The 19,508-nt window shown below is 39.3% G+C and overlaps 1 protein-coding gene across 16 annotated transcripts in view; it reads left to right on the top strand.

Annotated features, from left to right (window-relative positions):
* Emsy (EMSY transcriptional repressor, BRCA2 interacting) overlaps positions 1 to 19,265 on the top strand; it is a 71,694-nt gene extending 52,429 nt beyond the window's left edge. For 7 of the 16 annotated variants that reach the window (XM_060367615.1, XM_021656546.2, XM_021656544.2 and 4 more), the window contains 7 exons: positions 5,038 to 5,202; positions 7,000 to 7,155; positions 7,949 to 7,990; positions 10,441 to 10,592; positions 12,365 to 12,928; positions 13,859 to 14,338; positions 16,763 to 19,265. In XM_060367615.1, the coding sequence (XP_060223598.1) occupies positions 5,038 to 5,202; positions 7,000 to 7,155; positions 7,949 to 7,990; positions 10,441 to 10,592; positions 12,365 to 12,928; positions 13,859 to 14,338; positions 16,763 to 16,957 (1,754 nt within the window). In that variant the 3' untranslated portion in view covers positions 16,958 to 19,265. The other 9 variants (XM_060367619.1, XM_060367618.1, XM_021656549.2 and 6 more) reach the window with 6 other exon arrangements.
* Positions 19,266 to 19,508: the final 243 nt, after the last annotated feature.

Here is a 19,508-nt window from a genome sequence, read left to right as displayed (position 1 = left end):
TTTCTGTCTCTACATTAGTCTTGTGGGTATACCTGATGCGTTTTTAAAAAGCATTGTAGAAATCACATTTTTTTCCATATTATATAAACACTTTATTATTTTAATTCAGTGATGCCTTCACATTAATTTTATATGGTTTGCATTGCTGTATGTTATTTGTTAACAAAATGTACTCAGAATTATGTTAGGCCTTATTAAGGTTGGGTGAAACACAGCTCTTGCCTTTTTTTTTTTTTTTAATTTCGTAAAGATAAGGAAAATAAATGTTTTATATAGCCAGTAGCCAGTCTGGCTTTCAACTCTGTAGGTGAGAATGGTCTTGAACTTCTGATCTTCTTTACTTCATCCCCCAAGTGCTGGGATTACAGGTGTGCACCACCACACCTGGATAGTTTTTGTCCTGTAGGAGTTTAAAATCTAGACTAGCTTGTTAGAAAAAGTTCATACACAAATTTTTATTAGTAGTAAACAAAATAATGTTAAAGGCTGAAAGTTCATATTCCAAGAAAATGCGAAACCTTCATTCACAAAGTAGAATTTAAAATGGTCTTTGAAAACTTGTTATTAAAAATAAACAAGTTGTTGATTCCAACAAACAATATAGCACTGATTTTTGAAAGTGAATAGTTTTCCTCAGCCTGCTATCAGTTATATATATATGGCAAGTCATTTTGCTAATAACTCATTTTATCTTTCTGTTGATTGTGAATCAGTATGTGAACTAGTTACAATGAGTGACTCTTAATACTAGTCATTCCTGTTTGTTTTTATTTTGTTCTGCCCAGTTAGTTCGTGGTTTTACTTTAAAATTTTTTATTTTTTTTATGTGTATTGTTGTTTTGCCTGCATGCATGTAACAGCAATCATACCTGGTTTTGGAGAAGACCAGAAGAGGGTATCAGATCCTCAGGGACCAGAGTTACAGATAGTTGTGAACTGGCATGTGGCTGCTGGGGATCAAACTTGGGTCCCCTGAAAAAGCAGTCATTGTTCTTAACCATTGAGCTATCTCTCCAGCCCTGGTTTTGTTTTTATATTTTAATTTTTGATTCTGAGTATGAAACCTATATATAGACTTATACGTGGCTAAACATATATTCTGCCACTGAACAGTACCCATATCCTTTCTTTATTGCTTTTCTTTTTAGTCTCTTCTTTTGTACGTACATTATATGTACGTACAGTTTTTAAGTCTTCTGCCCAGTTAAGAATAGTTATAGGTATTTTTTTTTTAACCTGTGAACAATTATATTTTTAGGTCTCTATGTCTTATGGCTTATTCTTTTTACAAGCAAACTACCATTATCCAAGTCAAGAAAGTTAATGTCATTAATAATACTGTTATCTAATTTGTAATTCATCTACTCTACCAATTGATAAGTGATGTTTTCTATTGTTTTGTCTCCTAGTAACTTTACAATTTGGGGTAATACATTAATCTCAACTATATTACACGCAATCATCATATTACTGTCATCATCTTCCTTATCTTTTTTTTTTTTTCTTCTCCTCCTCTTCCTTCCCGCCTCTTCTCACTGTGTAACCCTGACTAGCCTGGAAGTTGATATGTAGACTAGTCAGGTCATGAATGAAACAAAAATATCTGCCTGTTTCTTTCTCCTGAGTGCTGGAGAAGGAGGCCTGGCCCTCCTTTTTGTTTTTGTTTTGTTTTGTTTTGTTTTGTTTTGGAGCTATGATCTCATTTTGTAGTCCAGGGTAGGGTGAAGTTCATGGAGTTCTTTCTCTCTTAGCCTCTCAAGGGCTGGAATTAAATGTATGAGCTATCACTCCTGAACCATTATCATTCATTTTTGTTTGGTCTAGATAGCCTCTTATTATCCCCCCTTTTCTCTTTGACTTCAATATTTTGAAGAGTCTAGTTTAGTTTGTAGAATCTTTTTCAGCTAGGTTTGTCTGATGCTTCTTCATGATTTGATTCGATAGGAATTGCACAGGTGTATGAAGGTTCTCAACTTCCTCAGGAGACAGGTGATGTCTGTTTGCCACATTGATGAGATGAAAAGTGGTTACTTGGTTAGGATGATTGTTTCTGGTTTTCTCCACTGAGAAGTTAACGTATTCCTCTTTGAGATTATTAGTAATTTGGGAGGAGGTTCTCTGAGACTGTAAATAATAGTGTGCCTCATCAGTCACTTATCCACAAATTTTAGTATCTGTAGATTATTTTTTAAAATCTATTATTTGTTTTTTTCTAAGGAGGAATCCATCTTTTTTGATTAAGAATCATTTTCAAGGGTTTTTCCTTTACAGGCTGGATGCTTTATTTCAGGGGAATGCCTTGGTTCCATTTGTGGTTTCTAAGGTTCCTTGGTATGCCCACCCCACAAGGAAGCATCCAAGCCCCCATGTTCAGTTCCTGAACTGTCTCTTCACGGGCTGATAGAAAGCCTTGGGCATCTCCTGATGGGAGCCTTGACCACCCTTGCGGGGTTCACCTCACCAGATTATGTTTCTGGTGCTATTTTTTGGGGTGTGTATGTTCTGTTTTATTCTCTCTTTCTGTTGTTTTTTGTTTGTTTTTGTTTATTTGTTTTTGTTTTTGAGACAAGGTTTCTTTGTGTAGTCTTGGCTATCCTAGACTCTGTAGAGCAGGCTGGCCTTGAATTCACAGAGATCAGCCTTCCTCTGCCTCCCCAAGTGCTGGGATTACAGGTCTGCACCCCTTGCCCAGCTTGATACTGGTTTTTAAATGTTAACCATTTTGTTTTGTACTTCAGCATCTCAACAACAATAATAATAATAACTGGAAAATTATTAAGCTTCATGCTTATAAGCTTGTTTTTATTGCCTCATTCCAAAACATTGATTTTCCTCTGCAGTTTCTCCTAACAGCATTAGACTGTTGCTTGGATATTATTAGACAGTGTGCTAGCCGAGACTGTTAGATAAAGGGCATTTTTGCCTAGGTCATGCAATGAAAATTAGACCATATGTTTTCTGAAGCTACTGTGCTTTTTTCCTTCTGAAATATTTCTTCTGTTTTTCTTTCTCACTTGCAAGGGGGATATCCTTATTGTTGTTCAGATTTTTTTTAAGTATTATAATTTTTTAATTTATATCCAGCTTTATTTCTAAGAGGGTTTTTGTTTTGTTTTATGACAGGGTTTATCTGTCCCTGGCTGTCCTGGAACTCTTTCTGTAGACCAGGCTGGCCTTAAACTCAGAGATCCACCTGCCTCTGCCTCTCAAGTGCTAAGGATCAAAGAAATGCACCACCACCACCCATCTAAAAGGTTTAAGGTGGATTAAATACAAGATTATATTAAGCAAACCAGAAGGGAACGAGGAGATGAATTCAGAGTAAGATTTAAAGGAATAGAAAAATTTGAGGAAAATTTGAAAATAAATGTCGTAAAGACATCTGGCATTATTTTTCCTGAAGATTCATGATCTTAGGAGGTCAGAGTGAAGGTGATTTAAAAATAAACAAACATGGGTTATGAAAATGTACTTTTTGCAGAAGTTCATTAGCTAATTATTTGGTAATTTATATTGCTAAAGAAGAAAACTAGGATATATAATACATAAAATAAAATTTCTCGTGTTGTTGACTACAGAACACCCCCCTTCCCTTTTTCCAGAAAATTTTGTAGAATTGATGCTCTCTAAAGCCTTGGGAAAATGCTTCAGAGGAAAGGTTTATATTGTAACATAGAAGGAATATAGACAACTTAGGTCTAGCTGGGAAGAGGGGGCTTAGGGAGTGAGACTACTGGAAATCATTTTCTGTGAGGAAGAGATGAGATGGGTGGGTGGGAGGCGTCTGGGACTGTTCGTCATGTTGAGGTGTGTGATACAGATCTGAGCTTCAGGGATCTTGTCCTTGTGTCCTCTTTATTTCCTTATACAATGTCCTACACAAAGTGGTTCAATCTGCTTGCTCTATAAAGAACTGTTAAGTGTGTGTTGCATAATCTGACATGCATTTTGTATTTACCTGTGCTGGAATTTATTTTCAAACCAACCAAAAGTCTTAGAAATGAATTTTTAGCCACACTCCCAATGACCGTATTTCTACTGACCTTTACAGTTTATAAAGCTTATTTATATATTATTATGCACCTATGCTAATGCTTCAGTTAGCCATGGACTGTATATGTGTACACACACACACACACACACACATATATATACGATATATATATACCTATATATATCCTAATGTATGAGATGTATGTATATGTAACATATATATCATATATGTGTGTGTGTGTGTGTGTGTGTGTGTGTGTGTGAGATGACAGTTATAGGGTGTGCCATATAGCCTACCTGTAGTAAACTATTTTTTTCTGAACATGTAAGGATGCTCTCATAATGACAGCATTGCCTACGGTCTCTCTAGGATGTATTACTGTTACTAAGCAGCACATGCTATCCATGCATTTTACCCCCGTCTTGTTCTTATTAACAGTACAGCTAAGACCCAAAGAATCAGACTGCTCATAACTGGCAAGGTTGGAGCTTTCACCTGGCTTTGACCTCTATTACATTTGTCATCTTATGTCATGATGTTTTTAACTGTCTCTTTTTTCTTATTGTCAATAATTCAGTGAAATTTCCTAAGTACTCAGGCCTGTATGTAGAAACCTTTTCGTGTGCATTGGGGAAAATGAGTCTCCTATAGCATTTTGTTTTCAGTAAGCATAAACAAGCATCTATATAGATGCACACCTGTGTAGACAGCAGTTTGCGTGTTGAATTATACTGGTTTTTTTTTTTTTTTTCATGCTTGTCTCTTCAAATAGACTGTGTGCTTCTTGAGCATTCTTGGGTTATTCTCTGAGTTATCCTTTAAGTCCTTTAAAAATGGATCCTGATACACAGGTGTGCAGTGTAAAATAAATGAGTGAATAAACAAATTCAGAAGTGAGAGACAGTATTCTTTCTGGGAGCTTACAGTCTTCTTAGAGAAGTCAAGTTTGACGTTTACATTACATACAAAGAAACAAAAAATTGCTTTATTTTAAGAGAAACTTTGTTTATAGGGTTTGTTTTTTTTTAACTAATATAAAACAGATTCCCAGCCTGTAGTTCATGTAATTGCTTCCCGGCGTCAGGATTGGTCAGAACATGAGATTGCAATGGAGACTAGCCCCACCATAATATATCAGGATGTATCCAGTGAATCACAATCAGCTACTTCAACAATCAAAGCCCTGTTAGAACTCCAACAGACAACAGGTATGAATTCACATGCTCAATGAATGAAGCATGTTTTCTCTAGAGATGGGTTGCTAAAACACACCGCTATTACATAGTTTTTGCACATTTCCCCCCTCTGGACTTGTCTATAATCATTGGTACAGTTTATTTTTCTTTAAGATGTGCATAGGGGAAGCATAGATGGAGTGTTGTTACTATAACAGAGATAGCATAGACAGGGCTGACGTGTAATTACTGGACAATCCTCTGGCCAGCAGAAGGGAGTGGGCATGTCACTTGTAAGCATAAGCATGGAACAAGCATAGGTGTACCTCAGGTGCTGGATATATTTAAGAATATCAGGACACAGATTGCAGGGCCCTCCTGTCCTCACTGATAATATCAGCACAATTTTTCAACCATAAAACACAGGTAGTTTACATGTAAACATTCTCATTTGTTCTCAGCTTATTTTCAGATTTATTTATTTATTTTTGTGTGGGTTGTCCATTAAAGCATCTGTGTATAATAGGGTCTATCAGTGTTTCTAGTTACTAAATGTCTGTGAAAGACTTCAGAACAATTCCATGTAAATTATACTGAGGGTTCTGTTATATAGGGCAACAATTATGCAAGTATTTTGGGTTAGAGTGATGGCCTCATCTAACCCTTTTATGTTTTGGAGAAGTTAGCTGAGACTGAGAAAAGTTAACCAGTAGTCAGTGGCAGGATGGTGGCCAGGGCCATCTCTGCTTGTATGATCACAGCAAGGACTCTTTAGGTTTGGTTTCTTTGTTTAAAATGATTGTTTTGCTTTTGTCACATTCTATGCTTCATGGGACCAGTCTTTTAGTGGACTTAGTTACTGAATACTGTTTATTGTAAATTCCATTCTATGATATATACTTATTTGATATAAATTATTTTTAGCCTTGGCCATCTTTTTTTCAGCTGCTTGTCTTCGAAAATTTAACCATTTTCATCAGTCATTTATATAGATAGGAACATTTAGTGAAGAGATTTTTGTTGAAGAAGTGGTAAAAAGATTTAAAAATGCATCTATATATACACCATTATTAATTATAGCTGTTTTATCACACGTTTTAGACATAGAAGCAGAACCCCTATATTTTTCTTAGCACTGCAGGGTTTTTTTTTGTTTTTTGTTTTTTGTTTTTTTTTTAATTCTTGAAGAGTCATTAAAGACTTAGGACTTTTTTTTTTTTTTTTTTTTTGGCCCTATCTTAAATTGTGTATATATATGGATAGGGTCTCACTTCATAGCCCAGGCTGGCCTGGATATAGCCCAGATCTGCACTGAACTCAACAATCCTCTTCCCTCAGTAAAGGCTGTATGCACTTATGTTGGAGATGAAACTCAAGACCATGTATGTGCTAGACAAGCACCCAGCATTTGGGTAACGTCTCAGGCCCTTGGATTTTTAGTAAGTCAAATGAACCAATCAATGGGGAGTGCTACTCTGGGATATGCTGTGGAGTAGTCATGCTGTTGTGCACTGAGGATAGCAGTGATTACTTTGAATTAAAAGGAAATGCCATCCTAGGAGGAGTGTATAAAGAGCAACAACTGCTTGGCCTGGAGTAATAGGGGGGACTTGAGTGTGATTGCATATGAACTATTGTAGGCTCCTGGGTATGGTTATGCAGGTTGTAGGCTATACAGCCATACAGAACAGTCTGCCGTTTTCAGTTCTTATCGTCTTAGTCCCTGCAAGTGTCGCACCCCAGAGGTCTGGTTCATTATTCCCATAGACAGCCCTGGTTTTAGTACTTGTCTATAATGAAAGTTAACTTTTCCCCGACTTTTTTATGCAGTAAAGGAAAAATTGGAATCTAAACCAAGACAACCCACTATTGACTTGAGTCAAATGGCAGTACCTATTCAGATGACCCAGGAAAAGAGACATTCTCCTGAGAGTCCATCCATTGCTGTGGTAGAGTCAGAACTAGTTGCTGAATACATCACCACTGGTAGGTGCCCTCTTAAAACATAGATTTAAGGTAGTGCTACCTTTGTGGATTTCATGGGGTGCTCATTGGGGGGAGAACATATCTTTATATTTCTAGTGATTTTCCTATTGGTTTTCAGAGCAGATTGACATTCTCTTTGGGGTTTCCCTGACTTTAATACCCCCCCCATTTCCCTGACTTTAATTTCACACGCACGCATGCACGCATGTATGGATGCACACATACACACAGGAAAGCAGATTAGATATTTCAGTGTGGTCCAGCAACAAAATACTAATGAGATTTTGGGTATGGTACCTATGGAGAAGTAAAATTCTTTCTCTTACATTCAAATGAGGCCATGCCTGGAATACTGATTTCTGTTTTGGATACTTTATTAGCTTGAAATCTGAAGGAGTCCAGAGGGTAGTGATGTAAATAATCCAGGGGTAAGAAGAAGTAGTGTATGAAGTGAGCTCCTCTCTTATGTTTGTTTGTTTGTTTGTTTGTTTTTTTAATAAGCACTGATTAAAGGAGAGTGTAAAGTTTCAGGTACTAGAATGTTCCAGATGCAGGAAAAGGAGTTCTTTAGCATTATTTGCGAAGATACTGAGACTGGTTGATTAAAACTGCCCAGAATGAAAATCCAAAGAAGATAGTGGAAAACTATCTACTTCACAGATGCTTAGCAGAAAGGCAGTTGATGCAGAGGCCTGTTTGCCGAGGAACTGAATATTAGTCTCTCCAGTAGCCTAGCTAGAAAATAGTAAACAGATGAAAAGACCTGTGATTTCTCCCTACTTATCCTTTGCAGAACGCACTGATGAGGGGACAGAGGTTGCTTTTCCCCTTCTAGGTAAGTGGTGTGCATCCATTTGTAGCATAATGAACAGCAAATGATGGTCAGTTGTGGGGGAACCACTTAAATGGATGCGCTCTGCTCTGGTAGAGGGAAGGTAAGCTTCGCTAGTGAAGGGAAGAAAATACTATTCTGCAATGTGGGAAAATGAGCACTTTGCTGAAAAAAGAAGAGAGAGAGAGAGATTGTTTAAAGAAATAAATGACTTTGTGGGGCTTATGAGGGCCAGCTAAGGTCACATCATCTATTTCACAAATGTTCTTTCTGTGACCTCCATCCATAGTTACCATCTCTTAGACACATAGCCACACTGGGCGCGTGCTTTGACTTTAAAGCTAGCTGCCCTGGGCCCTGTTTTTGTTCTTTAGTGGGTGTTGGTTTTCTTGGGTTTCACTGAACTTTTAATCTCCTTTAGTATACTGTGGGCATTTGGTATGAAGAAATTTGTAGGCTCTTGAAGGAGAATTATTTTTACGTAGTATTATTTGACCTTTCGTTAAGTCCAATTTATTTCTTTAATTTAAAAAGTCTTAGTGTTGCAGCTGGAGAGATGGCCCAGCAGGTAAGAGTGGGTGCGCTGCTTTTCCAGAGGTCCTGAGTTTGGTTCTCAGTACCCACATTGAGTGCCCATAAGCCTGTAACTCCAGGTTGTCAAACACTTTCCTTTGGCCTCTATAGGCACTCAGATATATGTGGTATGTCCGCCCACATGTGTCTGTGTGTATGTGCACACGCATAAAAGTAAAAGTGTTAAAAATTTTATTCTAACAGTTATAAAATCAAAATATATGGTTATCAAAATGGTCTTTATGATCTGATAATTTCATCAGCAATTTATTATTTATCTTTCAGATGTCATTTATTTTTGATGATGTTTTCATTTAAAAATTGCATTGACTTGCTTGCTTGAGTTTAATGCCATAATTTATTTTTCTTCTATTTAGTTCTGTTGTAAATGATTTCAGTAGATGTTTAAATATAAATCCTGGCTCTTTATTTTCAGTTTAGCTGAGAATATATGGACAATTTTATTAACTCATATAGTTTAAAATGCAATGTAAAGGCAAACTGTGAAATACAGTGAAGTATTATTGCGCAGAATTAAAGGAGTCCAGGTGATGCTCTCTGTAATCTCATGGTACGTGTAGCTCTATTTGCAGTTAGAGAGAAGCACTGCATTTGTGAATGTATAAGGAAAAGTATTGTAATCGTAGTTAAAGCTGGGGTTTAGTCCTTAGACCACCACACAGGTACTTTGACCTATGGGTGCAACTCACTCTTGGGCATTCGGCTGTTTCTAAGCATGAACAGTGCTACTTGAAGTTGGATAAGCTACATCACCTTATAATTATTGGTTATTAGAGGAGTTTTCATAATCTCAAAACCCTTAGCTCATTTACAGATTTGTTTTTTTACATATTCTTGATACAAGACTTTCCTTCCTAGTAGCTAAAGGCATTTGAGTGTTCTATAAGTTTGGATGTGACAAGTGTTTATACTGTTAAAACTTGACATTGAGGCTTGTAAAAGATGACTCAGATTGGAGGGGACTGTGATAGGGATGTAAACTGAAAAAAAAATAAATGAATTAAAAATAAAATAAATAGTAGTAAAAAAAAAAGATGGCACAGACTGGATGGGTAGTTTGAATGAGTTCTATGGCAAGAGAGAAGGAAGTGGGTTGATTCCTAGAACTTCACTCTTGCTGATCTATTTGAGCTAAAACTGAGGTGACGGAGCAAACTTTTTTTCTGTTGACCCTTTATTTAAGGACCATTTTCAACCCATTTCTTCATTTTCCTCTTGTACAAAGAAACAGCAAGTTTTTATCATCCCACATAAACACAAGCAAACAGAGCTAGGCTCTGAGTTTTAGTGCTTTCATTGAAAACAAGGAGCTTTAAAGTCACAGGAGTGGTTGGAGCATAGTAGGACAGGATTCCTTCTGCAGCATTGTTTTATTCTCTGACATTTCAGGAATCATAGGCTGTGAAGCAGTGTCTCTTCATAGAAAGGAGCAGTGCTCGTGTTTGGATTGCATTGTTTTTCCACTTTCCTTAATGATGTGTCTAGGGTTGTGGAAATAATGTTTCCCTGTGACCTCAGCAGGCTAAAAGTCACTGGAGAAAAGCCAACCATTCACAGGAGGGTGTCACTTTAAAGGCATGTTCCACCTGGGTGATAACAGTGTTCACGGTTCCTCTCCACACATTTTCCCCCTCATCATTACATTAGCTTTGTTCCCATTTTGCAGACGAGGAAGCAGTTTAGTAAGAGACTCACAGAGTACCACAGTTTCTAGATGAACAAGTTCTGGTCTTCTGCCTCTTAGTGTGTAGTACCACCCTCTGAGATACATGCTCATACACGTGCTTAAAATGGTTGGTCGCTGGTTACAGTTGCTGTGCTGCTTTCTGGAGAAACATCACCACCTCCTTTATTTTCAGTCAGCCATCGCTCCCAGCCCCAACAGCCTTCCCAGCCCCAGCGGACCCTGCTCCAACATGTGGCTCAGTCACAGACTGCGACACAGACTTCGGTGGTGGTGAAGTCCATCCCAGCGTCTTCCCCTGGAGCAATCACCCACATTATGCAGCAGGTCGGGTCTCTTCTCCTTCTTCTCACGTTCTGTAATGGCTCTGTTCCCAACATAAGGTTCACATTTATCTTCTATTTGAACAAGGAGACATACCTGAGCTGTAGAGTGTATGTGTGACTCACTTGTCTGTTAGGAATAGCTACTGAATTATAGGTCTGAACACCAGGAAATAATTAGAAAGCAGTTTATTTTTATTTTTTAATATTCTAGAAGCTCTTAATAGTAAGAGACACAGAAACAGTAACCAGTTCTGATGTTATGAGATCCCAGGCAATCTAACTGGTTACTGTTTCTGTGTCTCTATTAAATGAAGATTTACTAGTGGAGTAAATAAGATTTTCAAAATGAAATAACATTTGGCTTGTTTAGCTGTTTGTTGCTGAGTATGTTTTTGCCTTTATTTTATACTTTATAATAATCCCATGAGACCATTATGAACAAGAAGGGGAGTAAATATTGTACTCCTTTAATTATATGTGACCAATAAAAGAAGACTCAACAGGAAGGGAGTGAACTAATAACAGATAGAAATGTCTGCTTTAAGGCTAGAGGAAAAAGAAATCTACATTAAGTTGATTTGTATAAGATACCATGCTTTGAGCTGTAAGTACGTTCATTTGTTTGATTTTCATTATAATTCTGAAAAGTGGGTATATCATCCATCTTACTTTCCAAAGTCATGTAACTTGCTCCAGGTGGCAGAGCCGTGATTTGAACCCATAGTGACAATTCTGCCACATAACTTCATCCTGTGTGTCAGATTCAACCATAACTCCTTAGTCTTCCCCTAAGTCTCTCCCTGTCCAGCCAGCAGTTAAACCTGACTATGTGACCTACTGCAAGACAGTGAAGAGGTCTTGAATCCAAACTGTGTGTGTATCAAGCCATTATGATACAAGGGTAGGTTCCAGTTTTGAAGGTAGAGTAGTGGTGTGGTGTATGACAGGGCAATGGCAGAGTTAGGGATAAGGTGGATTTTAGTGTGTCCCAAGGGAAAGCCATGTGTCTAAAGATTTTGCTAGGTGACAGATGCTAGTCTGTCCTTTACTGGTAGGTCCTGGCATTGATCTTTCTCCGGACACACAGAGGTCAGACAGGCTGGCTTTAAAAGTGTCACTCAGAATGACTTCTCCTCCCACTGCTATCTCAGCTGGCCCCAGGCCATCAGTCTGCCTGGGAAGAGGAATGCCTTGTCCTCTGGCTAACTCCTTTCCAGGAACCAGGTCTCTGGGAAGATGTAGCCTGGTGAATCTGGACAGCCCTTGGTGACACAGCCTCTCTTCAGGGAGGCCTGCTGTGGACCCTAGGGTGGACACATCTCCCAGACAGTACACCTGGCCTTGGGGACTAAGGGCATGCATGCGGCCAAAGTAGGTTTTCCCAAGCCTTGGTTTTGCTCTGGATGCCTCATCCCTCAGTTGTTGCCTTCTGTCTTTAGACGGGGGAGCGTCCCTCAAGCACAGGCTGCAGCGTAGCTCCCGAGCTGGGAGCCTCTTTGTTCCTTATGAGCTGTGAGGTCACCTTATTTCTCTGATCTCTAAGTTCTGAGTTCTCCAGGACTCTCCCTACAGTGAGTGTACTGGGTGTTGAAGTACTTATTGTCTGAGAGTTCAAATTACGAGTTTTGATTAAAAGCCTGTGAGGCTCTGTGGCCTTTCTAGGCTCCTCAAAAAATATTGGAATGAATCTCAAAATATTTTCCAGTTGAAGAAAAATGTGACACTGTAGGTGGTTTTGTTTTATTTTATTCTTACTTTGTGTCTCTTACTTAGGCATTAAGCAGTCACACTGCTTTTACTAAACACAGTGAGGAACTTGGAACTGAAGAGGGTGAGGTTGAAGAGATGGACACGTTGGACCCTCAGACAGGTCTGTTTTACCGATCTGCCCTGACTCAATCGCAGTCAACTAAACAGCAGAAACTTAGCCAGCCCCAGCTGGAACAGACTCAGCTGCAAGTGAAAACTCTACAGTGCTTCCAGACCAAGCAGAAGCAGACCATCCACCTGCAGGCAGACCAACTCCAGCACAAACTCACACAGATGCCCCAGCTCTCCATCAGGCACCAGAAACTAACGCCTCTCCAGCAGGAACAAGCACAGCCCAAGCCAGATGCACAGCACACACAGCATCCCGTGGTGGCCAAAGACAGGCAGCTTCCTACCTTAATGGCACAGCCCCCACAAACTGTAGTACAGGTGCTTGCCGTGAAAACCACGCAGCAGCTTCCTAAACTGCAGCAAGCTCCGAACCAACCAAAAATCTACGTGCAACCCCAAACTCCCCAGAGCCAAATGGCGCTCCCCACCTCATCAGAGAAACAACCCGCAAGCCAGGTAACAGAATTTTGATAGCATGCAACGCTAACTTCTGTGTTCTTGGGGGACGGGGGTAGGTGATGTTTTTAAGGTTGCCACCACAGCCGTAACATGCCAGCAGTGCTTTTTCCAGGCAAGAGGAACCCAAAAGCCTCGTCACGCTGGTGTGCATTAGGAGAGAGGTGCACGTACTGATGGAGAGGGAAGCACAGCTCTCAGACTGTGCTTTTCCAGGCGGTCTCTAAAGAAATCACTTTGAGCAGTAGCCAGCAGTGCATGAAAATGATAGCGCCATACCTCCATGCTCATAAACTCCTACTTCTGTGACAGTGAGGCTAAGCAAACTGCAGTCTTTTAAGGAACATCTTTGACCATCTAGCTTCCTTTCTAGTTTACATCTTTACCGTCTAGTTGATGAATTTACCCTCTAGATTTATCGTCTAGATAACAGAAGAAATAAATGGAAAATCAAAAGAAAATTTATTAGCAAAAATTGATGATTCTGGATTGACTTTATATATGTGTGTGTATGTATATTGCAAATACATATATAGAATATGTTTGTACAGTTGTACTTCGAAGCAAAAGATTGAAAAAATCCAACTCACTTTTAATTTTAAAAACAGATTATGTGAAATCATTTGAGTGGGTTGAAGGTATCTAGGGATGTAAATCTCAAAGGAAAACTAGGCTGCTGTATTTTTTTTTCCTTTACTGCCTCAAAGCTTGGCTGGCTGAACAAAGGTTCTTTCAACCCCTCCTCTTTCCCTAGGTTCCTTAAAAGAAAACAGATCCTTCCCATCCAGTCCTCTTACTAAAACATCGAGCTTCAAAATGTCTTCCTAGTGTACCGCACGAATGTTTTTTTTACCATATTTTCTGGAGTGTTTGATTAGTTTTTCCTCAAAGAGATTAGCTATAATACACACAACCCCAATTTGTTTTCAGGTGGAGCAGCCAATTATAACCCAAGGATCCTCTGTTACAAAGATAACATTTGAGGGGCGCCAGCCTCCCACAGTTACAAAGATAACTGGTGGCAGTTCTGTTCCTAAGCTGACATCACCAGTTACAAGCATATCTCCCATTCAGGCCTCTGAGAAGACAGCAGTGTCAGACATTTTGCAAATGTCTTTGATGGAAGCTCAGATTGATACAAATGTAGAACATATGGTAGTGGATCCCCCAAAGAAGGCTCTAGCCACCAGTGTGCTCCCTGGCGAGGCAGGAGCTTTACCCTCCGCCCATGTGGTGGTGGCAGGGATGACGAAATGTAGAGAGCCCTGTTCAAGTCCATCTGCTGTTGGCCCTCCCCTAACGACCAGAAAAATCGAAGCAGCAGGAGTGCCTACGGCAGGCCAGTTCATGCGTATTCAGAATGTAGGCCAAAAGAAAGCTGAAGAGAGCCCAACAGAAATTATCATCCAGGTAAGAACTGGAAGGAGAATGAGACATCTTGGGTAGATGGGAGGTGTTGTGGGTTTGATCCATTTGGGATGTCACAGGAGTAGTCACTTCAAGGTGGTAGCAAAATGTAGAGTTCTTTTTTGAGTTGGCTTTAAAACTATTACAGTATCCAAGCTTTTATTTAGTTTTTGTTGTTGTTTTGAACAACACAATCATAGAAACTTGGTAGATGTGGTTAAAGAGCATAGTGTGTGACCATAAGGACCTTGCCTGTGTGTGTCAGCTTAGTTTTATATCCAGACCCTGTTTGCATTGTGTTGACTTAGCAAGTTTGCTCAGAAAACCAGTGACTTCCTACACTTACATTTTATACTCCTCAGTCTGACACACTGGAGTATAACTGCATGTATATCTGTTCAGCTGAATTTTGGGGCTACTTTGTAAATAGTTCTTGTTGCTCATCTGAATTTGTGGTTCCTAAAACTGTTACACTTTGGCTGACTGGAATGTCTGCAGAAACACGTGTCTGTGTGTGCTTCCAAACCATGTTTACATTTAGCTTGGCATTCAGCACAAACTTGGCTTCTGTGTCAGTTATTATTTGATCATCTTGTTAAGGTGTTGTCATCACAGTGGACAGTTCATCAGCCTCCCACCTTCTTGATCTTTATCTTCTTTGTTCTAAAAGCCACCAGTCATTCTGTGTTACAGATTAAGATTGAAGACTAAAACTGAGTCCAGAATAGCCCTTAGGAGTTGTTTTTTATTTCCATCTCTCAATACAGGATATTACAGGTTGTTTTTTTTTCTTGATATTGGCAGTTTTTATTTTGCCCAAATCAGTACATAGTTTGCAAAGTATCAGAGAAGCCCATTTTAGTTCATTAAGAATTCCCACTTACAGACCGGTGGATAATTTAGAATTGACATAGAGCTACTGTTGAGTGCTTCAAAGTTCATATAATAAGCTTTTAATTTGCAGTGATACAAAAGCTATGAGTGGATACAAATTGACTTGTTAACTGATTGAGACATAATTAAACATGAGGGCTTGATAACTAAGGCTAGTCAAAGTAGCCATTGAATTATTCAAATATTTTGTTTCCATCCTTAAAAATGAATTTAGCGAATTATATAGTTCTTAAGGAAAGGCTTTGTTGTGGTTGCTGTTTTGTTTTGTTTCCTACCTGAAGTGGTGGAGACGGGATGGGTTACTGGTTTTGCCATTTAGTACTTTGGGCTGGACTACTAATGACACTTTTGTCTTGGTTTCCTCATCACTAGTGGGAGTAAGTAATGCCTAATCTATAAAATCTATGGTAATGAAAATAAGTGATTGCCTCAGTGTTTGCCCAACGGATGACAACTGTTACTGATTTTACTGAAGTAAATTGTGGCAACTTGGGGTTTAGGTTGCCATACTCAATTGGGATGGCTTAGTTGAAAATTATTTTTCTGGGTTGTATTAGCAAGCATGAAAATATAGTTCATTCATGTCAAAGATTGGGAGCAGAGGTATGATATAATTGATACTCCTTGTTAAATAGTATCTATAGCTGGACATGGCAGTACATGCTTATATCCCTGAACTCGCAGGAGGATCAGAAGTTTAGGGTCATCTCAGCTAACAGTCTGTTCAAGGCCAGCTTGGGGTATATGAGACTGCCCCCCCCCACACACACACCAAAAAAAAGTTATAAAGAACAGAAATATGGCACAATTCAGGCTGGGTGTGATGGTACATGCTTTTATTCCCAGAATTTGAGAGACAGAGGCAGATGGATCTCTGTGGGTTTGAGGCCAGCCTTACTTGTATAGTGAGTTCTAAGCCAGCCAGGACTTCATAGTGAGATCCTATCTCAAAAAATGAAAATAAAACTGATAAAATTCACTTAAAGATAAGATGAAAATATTCTTTAAAGCCTCCCTTCTAAGCAGGGCAGTGATGGCACACGCCCTCCTTTAATTCTAGAGGCAGGTGGATCTCTGAGTTCAAGTCCAGCCTGTTCTACAGAGCAAGTTCCAGGACAACAAAGCCTGTCTCAAAAACAAATAAACAAAAATAAACAACAACAACAAAAAGCCTACCTTCTGATTTTGCAGTAGACTTTAGCTTTCTTTGTTAGAAGAGGCCCCATAAGTGAATGCAAAGACCCCTTTGAGTTGCATGGGATTTGAGGTTGGATCTAGCATTAACCCTGACAGCTGTGTGACCTTGAGGATGTCTCTTTCCTCATGTTTCCTCACTTGTAACATGGAGTGATAGTTTCCATACAACATTGTCCGGATGCAGTAGAATGCTGTGTGTGAGATCTGGTGCAGTGCTTGTTACTTGTCATGGAGGTTATCCAGTACATGCCAGCTTTCTCTCTGCTTGGGGTGAGGGACACATTGTCCTGTTACCTTTTTCACTGTGAACACACTCTTCTGCGTCTTCTCTTCCAGGCCATTCCCCAGTATGCTATTCCTTGTCACTCTAGCTCCAACGTGGTGGTGGAGCCCAGTGGGCTTCTTGAGCTGAACAACTTCACCAGTCAGCAGCTGGATGACGATGAGACAGCAATGGAGCAGGATGTAGACAGCAGCACGGAGGATGGAACTGAGCCCAGCCCCTCTCAGAGCTCTGCTGAACGGTCCTAGTGTTCAGACACCGGAGTGCACTTTAAAGCCTGCTTGGTTATCAAGTGTCCAGGGAAACTTACAATTTGTTGTATAAAAAAAACAAAAGCAAAAACAAACAAACAAAAAAAGCACTTTGCTCATACTTAGGCTGGGGACCTAGAAACAGTGTTTCAGTGACATTTTGCTGCAGGAGCAGCATTTTAACAAGATAAATCTCACAGAGGAATGTACTTTTAAAAAAAATAGAGAGAAAAAGAGAAAAACAAAAATAAAAAACAAAGCAAAGGAAAAGATGGCAGAGCCGTGGAGACCTGGCCCCTTATTGGAGCTGGGCAGAGGGAAGTTTGTCTGGCAGTGAAAAAAGACTTTCCTGTGCGTGGTTCTCGGCTGCTTTTCACTGAGCAAATGCCACCAGAAAAGAAAGAATGTGAAGAGTTTGTATTTTTTAAATGATGTATCTGAACAGTTCTTTTAAAATGGTATTGTTTTTTCATATCCCTGGAAGAGTTGATTTGGTTAACATTTTATATTTGCTCAGTTCATGATTAGTTTATGAATACCTAGGAAAGTTCTGGCATTAAAGAGTCCTTGCTGGAGGGTAAACATCAGATCACTGACTTGGAGGTGTTTGGGTGGCTTGTACATGCGCTCCTTGGCTGTATACTAATTTATTGTGGAGTTCCACACTTGCCTATTTATTTAATGTAAATGTTTCCAAGCAGACCGAATCCCTTCTCCTACATGACCTGGGAAGCTGGATTGCTTGGCCTTCCCACCTCTCCCCCTTTAAGAAGATGGATTAGAGAAGGTTTGATTAGGAAGCAGCGGAAAAGACATTTCTAGCCCAAAGGAAATGTTCAGTCACGTTAATGAAAATGAACTCTGCTCATTTGATGCTTTCTTGATACTGAAGTTGCACATCCATGTTGGACTGAGACTTTGTAAACAACCTTTACTTAACTTTTGTTTAAGCCCCTTGAAATGTATGAAAAAGTTCACTTACAGTTTTAAACGTACTGTTTTTAAGTTTTTACTTTTTTAGGATGCGGTTTGTTTACGTGTTGTTTTGGTTCTGTGATTGCTGTCTGTCACACGTAGAGGGAAGGGTAAGGGATGGGAGGGTAAGAATTTTGACAAGCTGTGGCAAAGGAAACTATACTTTTCATTTTTAAAAAGTGTAAATAGAAAAGTTTTTAACGGTTTTATATAAATTTCACTATAAATAAGCATTTTAAGACTGACAAATGTTGAACTGTATATACATTTATCAGCATAACTGCCCAATTTTTTGGTGCTGAAGTACTGTAAGTAAAATTTATCAATAGCCTCCTAATATTGGGGTCTACACCTGAGAAGAAGCTGTGACGCTGTAGTCAATAAACTCACACTAGAGCGACACCAAAGGTCTCGGCAGGGGCGTCCCTGAGACATCTTGCTTCTGGTGGTTGTCCCTGTTCCTACTAGGTGACAGTAACTTACCCATAGATGGAGCTGTGGGATAACATTCTATTGTACAAATTCATTTCAACCACTTTGTGTCTGTTTCTAGCTAAGAAAAAATTTAACTTCTCTTGGGTTATAAATGCCTTTAAAAACCTGACTAAACTGTGAACTCTCACCAAAAAGATGCACATGCCACTACACGTGTTAAGGTTTTGCATACAACTTTAGGGACGTGTGGGCTCCTAAGACTATCCATGTATTCCAGGTTAAGCCTTCTGCTATGATCAGTCATTCATTTCAGATTGAAGTTTTTAGAAAAGAAAGTATCTTTTGAGGACACATTAGATCAGGAAATAAGAAGAAACTTGAGTAAGTCTTGTTTCCTATGTAATGTCAGCACAGCATATCCATGTTTCTCTGAGACTTTAGCCTTACTGTGTTGCAGCAGCTGAAATGTCAAATGAATCTACTTTAGTCTACATTTTAAAAATTATGTGCGTGCACACACATGAATTATCAAGGTTTATTTTTTCTGTTAATGGTTCTAATGCCAATTAGAACATGAATTTATTAGCAAATAGTATTCATTCCTCTTTTATGTGCCAAATGAGGCTCTGACCAACAAGGATATTATAGTGAGCAAATGGAAAATCCTGTCCATCGAAAGCGTACAAAAGAGGCTTCCTGCTTTTAAGGGAGGGAAGAACAAGAATAATTCTGGGGTTCTTTCTTTCTTTTTAATTGTTGCATATTCAGTGTATGTAGCTGTGGTTTTGTCTTTGTATGTGGACAGCAGAGATTACCCTTAGGGTGGTTGCTCAGAAGCAACAACCCCAACTTCCTGGTTCCTGTTTTTTTAAAAAATAACATTTTATATATTTTATTTATGTGTATGTATATGTATTTATTATGTCTGTGACTGTGGAGGCTGAAGTACAGCCTATGGGAGTTGACTCTCCTACCGTCTGGGTCCTGGGGATTCGACTCCAGTACTCAGAGCTGGCAGCAGGTGGCTTTGCCCGCCGAGACATCCTGAGCGTATAAGCACAGTCATGGCTTGACTTTTCAAGTGAGTGCTGGTTTTGGTGTTTGTGTGGCGAGCGTTCCACTGACCTATCTCCCAGCC

The sequence above is a fragment of the Meriones unguiculatus genome, chromosome 14, assembly GCF_030254825.1.
Source record: "Meriones unguiculatus strain TT.TT164.6M chromosome 14, Bangor_MerUng_6.1, whole genome shotgun sequence".
Taxonomy (NCBI): Eukaryota; Metazoa; Chordata; class Mammalia; order Rodentia; family Muridae; genus Meriones; species Meriones unguiculatus.
This window is presented reverse-complemented; position numbering and strand designations above follow the sequence as displayed.